Source organism: Schistocerca nitens, chromosome 8 (assembly GCF_023898315.1).
Source record: "Schistocerca nitens isolate TAMUIC-IGC-003100 chromosome 8, iqSchNite1.1, whole genome shotgun sequence".
NCBI lineage: Eukaryota > Metazoa > Arthropoda > Insecta > Orthoptera > Acrididae > Schistocerca > Schistocerca nitens.
The window spans coordinates 384845924-384863061 of record NC_064621.1 but is presented as its reverse complement, the minus strand read 5'-3'; the positions used below and the strand labels follow the sequence as shown (position 1 = coordinate 384863061).

Genomic DNA, 17138 nt, shown 5'->3' with positions numbered 1-17138 from the left:
AAGGTACTAATTTTGTCCATTTGTACACTGAAAACTTATCACAAATGTTTTACTGAACATGGAAACAGTGCCCAAGAACAGCCAGTACACTCAAGGACAACTCGGTGACAGCTAATTGGCAACTCCATCAAACGAAGAAAAAATTGGAAGGCAAAAAGAAATAAAATTCTTGGAGGAAACGAAACTTTGCCATGATCAGCTAGTAAAGTTACACAAACCTCAAAGTCAAGGTAATCACAGTAATGAAAGTCAACAATGAACCAGCAGCAACATAGGTCTGAAAATCTGGAAATATTTGAAGTGACAATAGAGGGAAGTCAGCTGACATGAGAAAAGGGATACTAGAGAAAAAGAAGAGCAAATGAGACCCATGAAGAGAGAATAAAAGAAGAGGAAAGAAGAAAGTATTAGTGGAGAGAAAGGATAAAAATAAAATTAAATATTGACAACAGGAGAAACTGAAATCAATTGATAGTGTCTACAAGTGAGGAGGGGATGTGGGAAGAGTCTCTTGGAGTTAGTGAGAGTGAAAAAGAAGTAGATAACACCTGGAAAGATTAGGAGAAACTGGCATAGTGAAAGCACTAGCCTTGGTATAACATGATTTAAGAAAATCATAAACCCAGTGAAGATATTGATTCAAGTATTCAACTGCTGTATACTACTGTGTTAAGGAAAGAATATTCCCTTGGTGGATTTAATGTATTATTCAGTTTTGGGACTGGCTGTATACCATTGCATATAATTTAACAATGAAAACAATCAATTTTTAACAAAATAATTTAATTAGATAGCTGAAAAATCTATGTACTAAGCAGCAGCAGAACACACACACAAAAGAAGGTTGTAATTATGCAAGCTTTTGGAGACAGTGGTTCCTTCTTCAGGCATAAGGGTTGTAGGGAAAGGAAGAGGGGTGAAGGAAAAGCACTGGAGAGGTTCAGAAAAAGGGGTAGATTTCGGGAAAGTCACTCAGAACCACAGGTCAGGGGAGACTTACCATATGCATTGGATGAGATTTGAAAACCTCAGGTTTTCTGATGCAGTCCCCAACAATCAGTCTTTTCTTCTCATTCCATGCAGTAAGTCTCCCTTGATCTGTGGTTCTGGGTGACCTTTCTGAAATCTACCCCTTTTACTACACCTCTCCAGACGTTTTCCTTCACCTCTCTTCCTTCCCCTTCAACACTTCTGCCTGAAGTAGGAAATGCAGGCTCCAAAATCTTGCCTGATTACATCCTTCTTTTATGTGTGTGTTCTACTGTCACTTGGTGAGCAGATGTACATAATTTACACCATAAGAAATACATTTTCAAGACCATAATGCAGATAGCATTTCACTGGGAAAAGACAAACTGTAAAAGTGTAAGTATTTTTTGTGATGGGATTAACATGCGATCAAGTGTTGAGTGGGTCATTACTGAGATGCACATTTATGGTAATGAAACCTTGCTCAACAAAGGTCTCAAAGACATTTTTATGTGAAAATTTATTTTGGTCTCATAAATTTCACAGACCAGGTTAATCATGGTGGCAAAAAGTGAAAACCTCATAAACACATTGGAACCAGTTGAGATTATGACATTCTTTGGATTCATATAAATCGGACACACACTGTCAAGTTACCCATCTCATATTCCAAAAAAATATGGACACAGCAATCATTTCATCAGCCTATCAAATTTTCAGAGTAAAGCCATTTTAATTTTCTCTTAAGATTTTCTTTTGTTTTGTTTTCCATATCATTTGTTTGTTTGGCAATTGTGCTTTAGTATCATTCTTGTCACACTACACTTGGATGCACACATATCAAGCAAAAGTTTCTTTGAAAACTGTCAGTACATGTCTTATGGTTTACCTGCTTTATTCCCTTTCCACTAAGGGATGGTATGATTTGGGGTTCTCGGACTACGAGCAAATGTCCAAGACCGAGTTGCCCGTCACTATTGTTACCCCATCCCCAAACACCACCATCTGATGTCAAAGCAAGAACATGCTCTGCACCTACTGCAACATCTTCCACAGAGTGATTCTGGAGAGCCAAAACCTGTAACATGTGATTAAAACACAGGAATGAGCAGTAACGAGCATATGATTACAAGATTTTTTTGACAAATTAACATTCCAGCTTTTTGTTCTAATTGTTTTTCATGATTTTGTCAACATTTCACATCATTGTCATATGTTCATTAACATATATTTTTTCACAACACATCATAACTCTGAACAGCACCCATATAGATAAACTGCATCTACTTACCAGAGTGGGAGGCCAAAATAAGGCCAACATAACACTGAAATCTTATAATGAATTCTGGGCTGCACACTGAAATCTTATAATGAATTCTGGGCTGCAGAAAAAAAGTGATAAGGGTGATATGGGTGAGTGGAGAAAACAGTGGGAGAGGAATGTACAGCGGATCAATTGCTACGACGAAAGCAAAATGCAACATATGTAGCAAAGTAATGCAAATGTGATTTAAATAAAAATTATGTTATGAAAAGGATAGGTAGTAAAAACCTCTGATCAGATAGAACTATTATGACAATACCAAACAAAGGATGCTGTGCTGATATATAAACTTGGTACTTACACGTTGTGGTTGGCAGTGGCCACGAATATGGGATTCAGGTTGAGCTATGTAACGTTCCATACCACATGTGTAAAGGCCACCTTCATCTGTGAGAAAGACTGTAAACTGTGTGCCACAGCAAACTCGTTTTACACTCATATTGCTGAGATTCTTCACTTTCTGCAACAAAATAACATTTGATTAGTACCTAAAAAACACAATTTTCTTGAAACAATTCCTCAATGTCAACAATTAGCAGTAAAACATGAACAATAGGATAAACAGGAAAGATGACAGTGGGCAAATATTGCTCTCACACATTTACTCAATAAAGCTATTTACTTTACTTTTTAAATCTTGCAGACTTTAGAAGGCTCCACAGCATATCCTAACATGATTATGCAGTAGACTACTAATTCTGTAACTCAAAGGTAACTGTAGAGCAGTGGCTATTCACATGACAATCATAGTCAGTGGGTGGCTTTGGGTGGGTGACCTAGTTACTTTGCTAATCTTCGTGAATAAAGTGCTTACGTTTGTTGCAAGGGTTCTGGGAAAGTTTGGTGTATTGGTAAAGGAAATGATACAAATTTCAAGCTGATAGAGCAACACTCCTCTATTAACGTTCCAGCGTTTGGTGTACTTATTAGGCAGGCACGACAGTAGATATTGGAAAAATTCAGGGACATTCTGCTACAGTTATAACTGGTTGATATAGATATAACAGATGCTCAGGGAACTTAAGTGGGAAACTATGGATGAAAGGCTTCTTCATTCATCTAAGAGAACCAGTATTTAGACAGTTTTACTGCCACCACAAGTAATCTACATCACGCACTGTGCACGGGACTGTGTAGTATATATATGAAGACATAGATATCTACCTTAAATGAGTGACAACCCCTTCATATAAGAAATGGTACTGAAAGCTATGAGGCAGCAGTTGTTATTATTAAAAAGAGCAGCTATGAGCATCACTAAACTACAGACAATTCATGAGATCACAGCATATAATAGAGGGAAACATTCCACGTGGGAAAAATATAATTTCCTGATGAAGCAACCTTGGGTTGCGAAAGCTTGAAATTTGTGTGTGTGTTTGAGTGTTTTTTATTGTCTCTATCAACATACCAAAGCCTTCTCGTTTGGTAAGTTACAGCATCTTCCAAACGAAAGCGTTGGTACGTTGATAGAGACAATAACAAACACAAACACACACACAACTTTCAAGCTTTCACAACCCACGGTTGCTTCATCAGGAAAGATGGAAGGAGAGGGAAAGCGAAAGGATGTGGGTTTTAAGGGAGAGGGTAAGGAGTCATTCCAGTGCCGGGAGTGGAAAGACTTACCTTAGGGGGAAAAAGGGACAGGTATACACTCGCACACACACAAATATCCATCTGCACGTATACAGATATGGTGAGTTGATGTTAATGAAGAATGCCTTTAAGGCGACAAAGACACCATTATCGGCCCTCTCTGGGCTTGTACAATATCATGTAATAGTGCTACAAGATGCTGGATGTTCCTTCCATGGTATTGCAGAAAGACGTGGCAAGAATGTAGCCACTTTACATGATTATTGGCAGCAGTAGTCATGAGAATGTACGGTCACAAGAGGATTGGGTTCTGGGCAGCCACATGGCACTTGCAAGAGGGAATACCATTGTGTTCGGTGTGTGGCTCTGGCACTTTGTTGTGCATCTACAGCAGCAATTTTTAGCAGCAGTTTGCTCCACAGTGACACAACAAACTGTTACAAATCAGTTATTTCAAGAATAGCTCTGAGCCAGATGTCCTGTATTGTGCATTCCACTGACCTCCAACCACTGTGACTTTAGTTGTGTCAAGCGAGATCTCATAGGATGACAGATCTGTTGTGTTTTCTGGTGAAAGCTGGTTCTGCCTCAGTGCCAGTGATGACCATGTGTTGGTTAGGAGGAGGCCAGTTGAGGGCTAGACACACTGGACCTATACCTGAGGTTATAGTCTATGCCAACTTACACTTTTCTTATAGTACCTGATATCAGTCCTTTTCTACTGCTTGTTAGTTTACACTTATGACCATCAGATATTAGTGAGTTACTCACAAATCGTGTCTACGGATGGGTGTTATCTATCCTGCTTGTGGGACACATACAGCTTATCTACACCAGCAAGTAAGTAATTTTTTTCCTAGTTATCACTGTGAGAAGACTGTCTTTCACAGTTTTATATCGTGAATGTACTTAATCTTATATTTGGAATTTCACAGTTGCCAACTTTATATTATTACATAGTTAACAGTAGCCTTCAATTCCAAAAATCAAAGGATAGACATATTTACACTGTGAGCATTTCTGGACCTCTTCAGTTGATGAGTTACACAGTAACATATTCAGGCATGTATAGCTGTGTATTATGGAAGTTCATTTTATTTGTATTTTGGTTTTTTAGGATTTCAACATCTGCTTCTCTTTTTCTTAAACAGATATTCTGATAACTTGGTAATAAACTCAAACTGCCAATGATACCATTTGTGTGACCTGCGGCTTGAATAAATAATAAAAAAATTAATCACAATTTTCCTGTGTTTGCCAGACCCAAACTAAATTTTCTAAGTTCATCCTAAATAAAACCACTGCTAGTCGCAAGTCCGGGGCCTAATTTCGTAAGTGATGAGGAAGGAGGAGGGGAGAGGAGTAACACCTTGTTAAAAAACTTGGGTTCATCTGGCTCCAGATGGTAGCACCCTGTAAGGGCCCCTGCCTAGGGTCACTAGGTGAAACCTGGTCAACGGTCTCAAAGGCGGAAGAGGAAGTTCAGATTCCCAACGGTGGAGAGAGTGGAAGAACTACCTCCAGGACTCACAATTTTGGTTGCATTTTTTGTGGCCCTTGGGCCACACCCAAAATAACTTTCATCAATCATGGAATGTGTGATGTAAACTATTTTACCCCAGGTGGACGATCCACCGTACACTAGGATGTCAGCAGACATTCGCATTCTGGGGAGTCTGCAACATTGCACAAAGACAAGTCAGAGTGTCTTGAAATCTCATACAAAATTCAACATAGGCAATCAACGTACCTAGCAACTTTCAATGCAAACTCATTGTTGAAAACCGGAAAACTAAAACATCTAACAGATACACTAAAGAATCACAACATACTCATAACGGCGATTCAAGAAACAGATACATGGATACAGATACCTTTGATTCCAAAGGTTTTAGGGTATACAAAGGGAAAGTGGGATCGAGAGTAATGAAAATTTACCACGTCTTGGAACAGCCTTTATAATCAACAAACAAATCTTGAACTCAATAGTTGACTTTGATTCCCAATAAGAAAGATTCTCAAGTCTTACATTCACAAGCACGAACAAAATCTAAACAATTATCAATGCACATGCCTCTATAAATGAGGATAACAGGAAAAACAAAGAAAAAGTGGAGGCCTTTTGGAATCATCTAGATGACATTATTCAGAAAATTCTAGATAAAAACATCATCATTCTTCTTGGAGACTTAAATGTACAGATTGGTAAATAAAAAAGGAATACTTGGAGACTATCCTCCATACAAGAGAACAAACAGAAATGGTGTGAGGCTAATAGAACTTTGCCAAGCACACAATTTAATTCTTAAATCCACAGCTTTCAAGAAACTACCACACAGACAAAAGACATGGATATCCTCAAATCCTAGCCTTGGGGAATTTCAACTTGATAATGTGGCAAGCAAGAAGATTTCTCGCAAAGAAATCATGAATGTTAGGGTACTCAGGTGTGCAAACTTGGATTCAGACCACTACCTTTCTAAAATTAAGTTCAAAGTCATCCAAAACAGGAAACACAGCATGAAACAAATTAAGGGTTGGAAGTACAGCACGGAAAAGATATTAAAATCAGATTAATTCAAAAAAGGAACATAAACCATTCAGACACAATCTGGGAGGATATCAAAGAAAACCTCATTACTACAGTTGAATGGATAGCACCTAAATAATAAGTAAAAACATGCCTGGTGGTCGCTGGAATGTGATGCCCTAGTTGATACAAGAAAACAGGCAGGGCAAAACTGGCAATTACAGAAAACAGAAGAAAGCAGATTGAATTTCATTACAGTTAGAAAACTGGTAGATAAAAATAAAAAAAGGATTACGAAGACACATGAAAACAAAACTCTCCTCCAAATTGATGAAGAATTTACTAAAAACAGCACAAGAAGCTTTTACAGAGCTTTCAAACAAAGGTTATCAAGGAACAAAGCACCCACCTTCCAATTTCGAGATGTAAATGGGACCATCGCTCACAATAAAATGGAAAATTGCAATATACTAGCAAGCTACTTTGAGAAACTTCTGAATTGTGAACCCATTTCAGAACTTAAAAACAACAAAGCATCTGGAGAAAACCAAATAGTGGCCGAACTATGGAAAAAAGCTGACAAAAATACAATTACATCCCTTCGGTGTGTTTTCGATAAAATCTGGGTAGTAGAAGAGATCCCCACAGAATGGATAAAAGCTTTCATCCACCCCATCCACAAGAAAGGTTTGAAAACAGACCCCAACACTTACAGAGGAATATCACTGCTGGATATAACATACAAGATGCTTTCTAAAGTCATCTTGAATAGGGCAGAGCTACAATTGGACCCGCAAATCGAGGAATACAGGGAGGTTTTAGAAAGGGTAGATCATGTTTGGAACACATACTAACCACTGATTTCAAAAAAGCATATGATTCAATTGATAGAGAATCCCTATTATCAGTCCTGGAAGAAATGGGTTTGGATAAGAAAACAACTAATATTATAAAAGCGACCTTTACAAATACATTTTTGAAAGTTAAATTTATGGGCGAATTATCAGAACCATTTGAAATAAAAATGGGTGTGCGACAGGGGGATGGGCTCTCACCGTTGCTGTTCAATTGTGCGCTTGAGAAAGGAGTCAGAGAATGGAACACAAATATTAAGAGTGGTATAAGACTGGGTTGTAAAAAGAAGAACCTTAAAGTAAATTGCATTGCTTTTGCAGATGATATGGCCCTGTTTGCTGAAACAATGGAAGAAGCACGGGAGCAAATCCTTGAACAAAAGAAACAAGCAGCTAAAATAGGTCTTCACATCTCCTTTGAAAAAACTAAGATATTGACAAACATCAAGCACTCATGTAAATACCTCAAAGTTCAAGAACAAATGATTGAAACAGTACAAGAATTCCAATAACCTGGAGAATGGATTAGTCGGAATGCTGGGGAAAGCAAAGCAATGGAATCCAGAAAAAATAAACTTGAATTGGCCTTCCAACTAACAAAAAATACATACAACAAAAAATCCCTTTCATGGGGGTCCAAAATTACACATTACAAGACAGTGATTAAGCCAGAAGCACTGTATGCAGCAGAAACACTAAACACGAATTTCAAAGGCCAAATGGAGAAACTTGAGCTAAAGGAAGGAAAACTTTTAAGAAAAATCATAGGACCAAAATTTCGAGACAATAAGATTATACACAACAAAAATGAAACTCTCTACAAGAAAATTGAAAAACTTTCAGATACTATGCGAAAAAGGAGGATAAATTTTTATGGTCATCTTCTCAGGATGAATTCCAACAGATTAACTAAACAAATCTTTGACTTTTTCTGTAACCACAAAACGAAACCCGACTGTTTTAAAGAAACGGAGAAAGACCTAGTAGAATTAAAGATTTCAGAAAATTCACTTATTGATCAAACAGCTAAATCAGTTACTAAAGATGAAAACATAAGGCTCCAAGACAAATCTACACAAAAGTCCAAACCCTGCATCTTGGAAGAAGAGAGGAAAAGAAGATCAGAAAGAATGAAGAAATACTGGGCCCCAAGAAAAGAACAACGTGTAAAGAAATAATTGATCCAGCAAATGCCAAAGAGGGTGAAACGAAAGAAGAAGAAGAAGAAGAAGAAGAAGAAGAAGAAGAAAATTATAGTAATTTTTCAATTTGACCAAAGATAAATACTCTCCTAACTTTCTGATGACCTTTTGTCTTTTATGGCAATTGTTCCTGTAATAGCATAATGACTGCTAATCCCTTTCTCATTGGTGATTTTTTGAAAAGATTGCTTCTGTTTGTAACTAAGTGGCTTAAAATGTTATTTTGTATGGGGTTTGTCAGATTAGTTGTTCAAGGTAGTTTTCAGATAATGTTATCATTATTACTTTGCAAGATTGCCTTTACCGCTGATGACGTGTGTGTTTTTTCTCTGTCGTTACTGAAAGGTTAATGTCATCACCTAGTATGACTATGCACTCAGCATATTTTTGTGCCATCCAGTTTAGGCTATCTTTAAACTACTGTGATGTGTCTGAAGCTGCTGATCAGTAAAAACATCTGATTATTAATCTCTGCCCACTGACCCCTAACTGCTTTCCATATTAGTTCACAGCTGGATTCATTTTATACCTCACTAGATCTAATGCTTCTTTTTGTGATTTTAAACACTCCTCATCCTGCAGTGTCTAATCTATCTTTCCAATATACATTCCACGTATTCTTGAAAATCTCCCTATTTTCAACTTTGGGTTTCAACAACTCTCAGTTTCTAGTATGAAGTACAAAGAATTGTTTTCTATGAGACACACGAGTTCTGGAACTTTACTGTGAATACTGTGGCACATAACAACTAATATTTTGAGACACACTCACTTTAGATTTGGTATTTGTGCAATTGAAATAAATGCTGTATCTGAGGGTGGTTTCTCTTCACCTACACAAAATTTATGAGACCAGTGCTCACGTGTCCCAGAAACTTGGTCGCTGACAGTAAGGGATAAAAAATTCTAGATGTTTTTGAGAGTAAGCTACTACATAGAAAATAGAAGGTGGAAGCTAGAGAAGACAGTATAACAATAGCTTTAAGCCTTATATAGATGGCTACCTACAAGAAAAATAATTAACTCCACACAAATGTGGTAGGTACCACATCTGGTGTGGATATGTGATACAAATGTACTAAAGAGGATACTGATTGGAAATCTGAGAGGGCAAAGAGGGCATGGCCACCAGAAAACAATGTTGAAAGATGGGGATGAAGAAGACCTACAGAGAATGGGATATGGGAACTGGAATGCACTAGCATGGATTTGGGACCATCTGGTGGAAAAATCATTGACAAAGTGAAGTCCACAAAGGACCGTAGAGCTGCAGAAGAATAAGATGCTGATTTTCCTACTAGGGGACATGTAAATAATAATAATTATTATTATTGTAACAGTGTGCATTCAACACATACTCTGCAACTTGAGTGGCCACTATCAGTATACAATGTATAATTGACATATCCAGGGCAGCTTTACAATTCTCCACAGAGTAGCACAGATCAAGTAATGTACAGCAGATCTCACTGCAGAACTGGAGAAGCATCTGGTTAATACACTTCAATTGGCTCCATACCAGAGGGCCTTCATGAGTCCTCAGAATGAAAATGCAAATCAGCAACTGTGCAGAGACTTCACATGTAATAAAGCTAGCTGTCTTCACTACTTCCATCAGACTCTGAAAAGAGTTGAGAATGGTCTCAGAACCCAGGTGACAAACATCATCAGTTGCCTGTAACCTGTGCTCTCAATTGCTCCTTTCATTTTAGGAACAATTCGTCACAGCTAACACCAAATGCACTTTTAATCTATTCCCTTGCACAACACTATCTCCTTAAGAAGGACCATCTCATACCTAACACTGAAACTGGCCCCTACCATCAGCACTATCTTTTCCCTCTGAGCATGACCTGCCCATGACAGAAGATAGACAGTTGTATGAGCAGTAGAGGTGAGCCTAACTGGTTCTGTCTCATTATCAGCAGGAGGCAATGCTTCAAGGCTGTTTGTTAGATGTATCAGGTTAGCTTTTCAGTCACTTGCCACATACAACACAAAACAGCTCCACATTTGGGTGCATCCCTACATACATTACCAGCTATCTGCTCGACTGCCTGATGGAGGTCACTGAGAACCAAGCTGGGAAAAAAACTGGCAAGTTCTGAAGTGCCTTTGTGATGGAAGACCACCCTGCTCCTCCATCACTGGTGCAATTTGCAGCAGCTGTAAGAAGTCAGTTGACAATGGCCGAAACAGCTTCCAGCTGTTTGTGAAGAGCAGTCAACTCTGTCACACTCTTGGAATGGCCATACTTCCCAGACATGTTTAAAAATGAACTTAGTTCTTTCAAGAAGGAAAAGAAGCAGAAAAGTAAGACTTTGTTGTGGTTATGTGAAGACTAAGCTGGGAGTATAAACGTAAACTGCTATCTCAAAGAAAGGAAGGCACAGATTATAGTGATGAGATTTTACTTCAATTTTGCAGGAAAAATTTAATAGTCATCCTAGTTTATGGTCACAGAATGCAAAGCAATGAGTCTGCATCTACATAAAGCAGAGATCATAGAAAAAAGACTGATGTACACTATGTGATCAAAAGTATCCAGACACCCCCAAAAACATACATTTTTCATATTAGGTGCATTGTGCTGTCACCTATTGCCAGGTACTTCATCTCAGCAACCTCAGTAGTCATTAGACAGTGTGTGAAAGTAGAGTGCAGTGCTCTGCGGAACTCATGGACTTTGAACGTGGTCAGATGATTGGGTGTCAGTTGAGTCATACATCTGTACACTCCTCAACAACCCTATGTCCACTGTTTCTGATGTGATAGTGAAGTGGAAACATGAAGGGACACATACAGCACAAAAGCATGCAGGCCGACCTCATCTGTTGACTTACAGAGACTGCTGACAGTTGAAAAGGGTCGTAATGTGTAATACGCAGACATCTATCCAGACCATGACACAAAAATTACAAATTGCATCAAGATCCACTGCAAGTACTATGTCAGTTAGCCGGAAGGTGAGAAAACTTGGATTTCATGGTCAAGCGGCTGCTTATGAGCCACACATCATGCCGGTAAATGCTAAACAACGCCTCGCTTGGTGTAAGGAGTGTAAACATTGGACGATTAAACAGTGGCAAAAATGTTGTATGGAGTTATGAATCATGAAACACAATGTTGTGATCCGATGGCATAGTGTGGGTATGGCGAATGCCCGGTGAACATCATCTGCCGGCGTGTGTAGTACCGACAGTAAAATTCGGAGGCGATGGTGTTATGGTGTGGTCATGTTTTTCATGGAGGGGCCTTGCACCCCTAGTTGTTTTGCATGGCACTATCACAGCACAGGCCTACACTGATGTTTTAAGCACATTCTTGCTTCCCACTGTTGAAGAGCAATTCGGAGATGGCGACTGCATCTTTCAACATGATCGAGCACCTGTTCATAATGGATGGCCTGTGGAGGAGTGGTCACATGACAATAACATCCCTGTAATGGACTGGTCTGCACAGAGTCCTGACCTGAGTACTAAAGAACACCTTTGGGACGTTTTGGAACGCCAAATTCGTGCCAGGTCTCACTGACTGAATTTATGCCTCTCCTCAGTGCAGCACTCTGTGGCATTCCCCAAGAAACATTTGAGCACCAAACTGAACGTATGCCTGTGAGAGTGGAAGCTGTCATCAAGATAAAGGGTGCACCAACACCATACTGAATTCCAGCATTATCAATGGAGGGCGCCACGAACTTCTAAGTCATTTTCAGCCAGGTGTCTGGATACTTTTGATCACACAGTGTATATCCTCAGCTATAAGATGGGCAACAGTTGCTTTGATTAGTGAAAACTATTCACAACATTGATTCTGAATACTGCCTCCAGCTACTGGCAGCCGGTATATGAATTTATTTATGTAGCAATAGACAAACGGTAACCATTAACAAGACTTTTGTGAATTTTTAAAGCTTTATCGAGCTAGGTGAGGTACAGAAAATACTCACTGTGCCATCTACTGAAGAGAAGCAAACTGCAAACTGCAGGAAGAAGTTAAAATACCCTTTACTGAAACCCAGTCAAAATATAATCATTTTAAAAAATTAGGTTACCCATTCAAACAATTTTCAAATGTTGAAGAAAGGAAAATAGTCAGAGGAACTGGGAAGAAAAGGGAGAAAGTTACGTACTTATAGGTAACATTCAGGAGTAAATGTAGAAGGCATAGAGAGAAGTACTAGAGCCAGTATTGTTAGGTGTCAACACAAACAAATGAGCAGTAACATGTAACATGCAAACTTACTGCCGCTGCTGTTACTCATACAGTCCACTGATTAGTACAAATAAGCAGCTTATTTCCTCATAGTGTGTGTGTGTGTGTGTGTGTGTGTGTGTGTGTGTGTGTCTGGGTATGTCTGCAAACCTCTGCAGAATGTCAAAAATCATACAATAAAATGTAAATCATAAATCTGATTGTTCGTCTACATCAGGAAAGTGAAGATAAATCAAAATTAAATTTGGCAAATCCAATCCACAATTTACTAATTTTTCAATATCTAGCAAATTCTGTATAATCATAAATGGAAGTCATCTCTCTATTTCAGGGTTTAGCACTGAGATCAGACAACATATCAGGATGCATCATCATCAATTAGATAAAGATATTGCAAGAAATACAACATGGTACACATATGGGAAACAACTGCAACACCAAAAAATAATTAATGCAGAGTGATGAAATTTGAGAAATACACTTGTCTAACAAATTAAAAGCACCAGTTTACTTTTGTTATAAAGTATTACTTTTATTGTGTTAACCGGTTTTTGGCTTACAAGGCCATTTTCAGACATTTCTTTGGTGACAGTACTCAGTAAATGTCTGAAGATGCCCTTGTAAGCTGAAAACTGGTTAACACAATAAAAGTAATACTGTAGTACAAAAGCCAATTGGTGCTTTTCATTTATTATAATGTTGTTCTACCAAGAACAGACATAAGATTTAGTTTACACTTGTCAAAGTAATGTATTTAAGTGATTAAAATTGCACAATCACAGGTTAATCTAAGTGCAATATAAGTCATTACAAATGTGAAATGCTCGTATGCTAATAACAAGTGTAACTGCTAAGATATTGAATACAAGCATGCAAACGTGCAGACATTGTGCTGTACAGGTGCTGAATGTCAGTTTGTGGGATAGAGCTCCATGCCTGTTGCATTTGGTGAGACAATACTGGCGTGGTTAATGCTGGTTGTGGGTGACATTGGAGATGTCCTGTACATGCTCGAACTGGAGGCAAATCTGGTGATCAAGTAGGCAAAGTCAGCATGTCGATACCCTGGAGAGCATTTTGGGTTGCAACAGTGGTGTGTGGGCGAGCATTATCCTTTTAGGAAACAGCCCTTGAAATGCTGTTCATGAATGGCAGCACATCAGGTTGAATCACCAGGTTGGCATACGATTTTGCAGTCAGGGTATGTGAACACCCATGAGAGTGCTCCTGCAGCCAAAAATCGCTCCACAGGCCATAACCACAGGTTTATGTCCAGTGTGTCTGGCATACAGACAGGTTTGTTGCAGGTCCTCAATTGGCCTCCTCCTAACCCACACACAGCCATCATGGGCACAAAAGCAGAACCAGCTTTCATCAGAAAACACAACAGATCTACCCTAAAATGAGCTCTCATTTCACATAATTGAAGTCGCAAATGTCGGTGATTTGGGGCAGTGGAATGCACACTACAAAGAGTCTGTGCTTGTAGCTCTTCTTGATGTAACCAATTTATAACAGTTCATTGTGCCAACTGCTGCTCAAATTGCTACTGCAGATGCAGTACGATATGCCAGAGCCATGCATTTAACATGGTGGTATTCCCTCTCTACAGTGCCACAAGGCTGTCCGGAGCCTGGTCTTCTTGCGACTATACATTTTTATGACCACCGCTGCCAGCTATCATGTATAGTGGCTACATTCATGCCAAGTATTTCTGCAATATCGTAAAAGGAACATCCACTTTCTTGTAGCTCTTTTACACAAACTTGTTCAAACTTAGTGAGGTGTTGATAATGGCACCTTTGTCATCTTACAGGTATTCTTGACTAACATCAACTCAAAATGTGCAATCTCAAAGGTAACTAATACAACTGTTATGGCGTGTATTTAAAGCAAACCTGATTTGCATCCTCATAGTAGCACTTCTAGCTACGCTCTCGTGCGACTGGCAAGAGATCTGAACAGACATCATCTTTCAGATGTAGAAAGATGCCTACCAAGTTTTGTTTATGCCGCATAACCCCTTCTTGGAGTTGCGATTTTTTCCCCAGCAGTGCATTTAAAGTCCTCCTCAAACATCTAACATCAGAATCATGTTTAAAGTTCACAAAGCATTGTTGTTGTGGTCTTCAGTCCTGAGACTGGTTTGATGCAGCTCTCAATGCTACTCTATTCTGTGCAAGCTTCCTCATCTGCCAGTACCTACTGCAACCTACATCCTTCTGTATCTGTTTAGTGAATTATCTCGGTGAAATTTACTTAGTCCAAAAGGTGGACAGTTCTGAAAGTTATTACAAATCCAAAATAATACTCACTAATAAGTTGACAAAGAACACACAGACAGTTTGACATCCAGGGTTAACAAAGGTTTCTAATCAACCTGGCAAAAGACAAACGTCCAAAAGCTGTCCCAGACTGACTGAGTCAGTTGTCTGGTTCTGTGCACAAAGTGACACAGACGCATGGCAGTATTTTTCAACAGTCACCAAGTATATAAAGAATATTTGGAATGTTCCCCCAATCATTAATTCCTAGACAGTAGAATTCTGCTACTTGGTCATGGAGCTTTCGAGAACTGACAAAGGGCCACTTTTGTTGTACTATTGTCTTAGCATGGGATGAGATGTGTTCCTTATTTTTAGAAGTCCCTTACGGGTAATTTTTCGATACAATGGTCTCACAAAAATGTCGATTGCAATAGTGAATGTGTGCTACATTCTGGAAAAATTGAAAAAACATACAGTAATGCATAATGTTAATATACAATATTAATACATGTGACCACCTAGATGCTTGAGGAGGGGGACAAATGTATGAGGAGGCCTTTAGGATATTCAAGAATGAAGTATTATATTGAACTGGGAATTATCCAATGGTGCCACCTGGTGGCATAAGCACCTCACAAAAAATTATTTTGCCATACAAAATTCTTCGTATTTGTAAATCAAATTTACTTACTTACTCACTGATCATACCGGACTCGAGAGTCCATTACCGCAGCAATGAATTTTCGCCATCTGTCCCTGTCTTGGGCTATTTCCCTCCATTCACCTTCAATACCTAGGCTTCTCAAATCAGCTTTCACATTGTCCTCCCATCTATGCCTCGGTCTCCCCACAGGACGTTTTCCTTCTAGGTGCCCTGCCAGTACCCTACGTGCTGCCCTGCCCTCATCCATTCGAGCTACGTTACCCGCCCATCGCAGCCTACGTGATTTAATAATACTGATTATGATTTGTAAATCAAACATAACATTAAATTATGTGTGTTTCATTTGCAAATACAAAGAATTTTGTATAACAAAATAATTTTTTGTGAGGTGCTTATGCCACCAGATGGCACCATTGGGTAATTTCCAGGTCAATGTAATACTTCCTTTTTGAATATCCTAAAGGCCTCCTCATACATTTGTCCCCTTCCTCAAACATCTAGGTGGTCACATGTATTAGTATTATATATTAACATTATGCATTACCGTATGTTTTGTCAGTTTAATTTATGTTATATGCTGTAGATGTAGCCTAAAAATGTTGCGCATTTTTATGAAACGTAGTGTAAAGTAAATTTCTGTTGGATTTTGTTTTAACATTATATTATGAAAACCCACTTTTTGTTTATATTTATCAAAGTATGTAAATGTGTTGAAGTATACAAATAAACTGTCAAAACTTTACTGACCTACAGAATTCATCTTATATAAGCAGTGAACCCTGTTGTAACAGGAATAAGAAGGGAACCAGGTGAAAAAAAAAGCTACTGTTGAAGCATAGAGAAGGTAAATAAATTTCTCTTTAAAAGATTAAAATGATGGGAGAGTGGCAGTGGAAGATAAAGAAAGGAGATAAGTGATGGTGGGAGGAGGGGAGGGGGGGGGGGCAGTGGAAGAGAAAGAGAGGTGGATGAAGACAACAGTAGTGGAAGCCTAGATACGAGATAATGATGGTTTGTGAGAGACAGTGGCAGTAAAACAGGGAGAGAGAAGGATGGAGACAGTAGCAGTGGAGAAAAATAGAGGAGATAACGGAAATGAAAAGAGAGATATGAATGTAGACCCAACATAGGCATGAGAGGGAACTTTAACATGGAAATATTTGCCCACTTTCCCCCTTCCCCCTTGTTCTATGCCCACATGTAAAAGTTTCCCGGTCCAAGGGTAAAAAACCTGACCAACCCATCCCCAAGGACGTGTGTGGAGAGGACACAATGGTGGTTGATGACAAAAACAGCAGACTGTAAGCAAGAAAGAAAGAGACAGTGGAAATGGGAGAGAAAAAGAATGGAATGAAGACGATGGCAGTGAGACGAAGAGACACTAAAGGTGGCAGAGAAGCAGGCAGTAGTATGAAATAACAAGAGAAAGGGACTGTGGAAGAGATATGCAGGAGAAAGTGTCAATTGGAGAAAAAGGAGACAGTGGGAGAGAGACATATATAAATAGTGACAGT

General features: G+C 38.9%; 1 protein-coding gene across 1 annotated transcript in view; it reads right to left on the bottom strand.

The window, feature by feature from the left end:
- Positions 1 to 17138, bottom strand: part of LOC126198416 (probable E3 ubiquitin-protein ligase HERC1) — a 747204-nt gene that overhangs the window by 82305 nt on the left and 647761 nt on the right. Inside the window, exons 63-64 of the mRNA XM_049934719.1 lie at positions 2595 to 2753; positions 1859 to 2047 (exon numbers count right to left, since the gene is read on the bottom strand). Coding sequence (XP_049790676.1) covers positions 1859 to 2047; positions 2595 to 2753 — 348 coding nt within the window. The remainder of the gene's footprint in view (positions 1 to 1858; positions 2048 to 2594; positions 2754 to 17138) is intronic.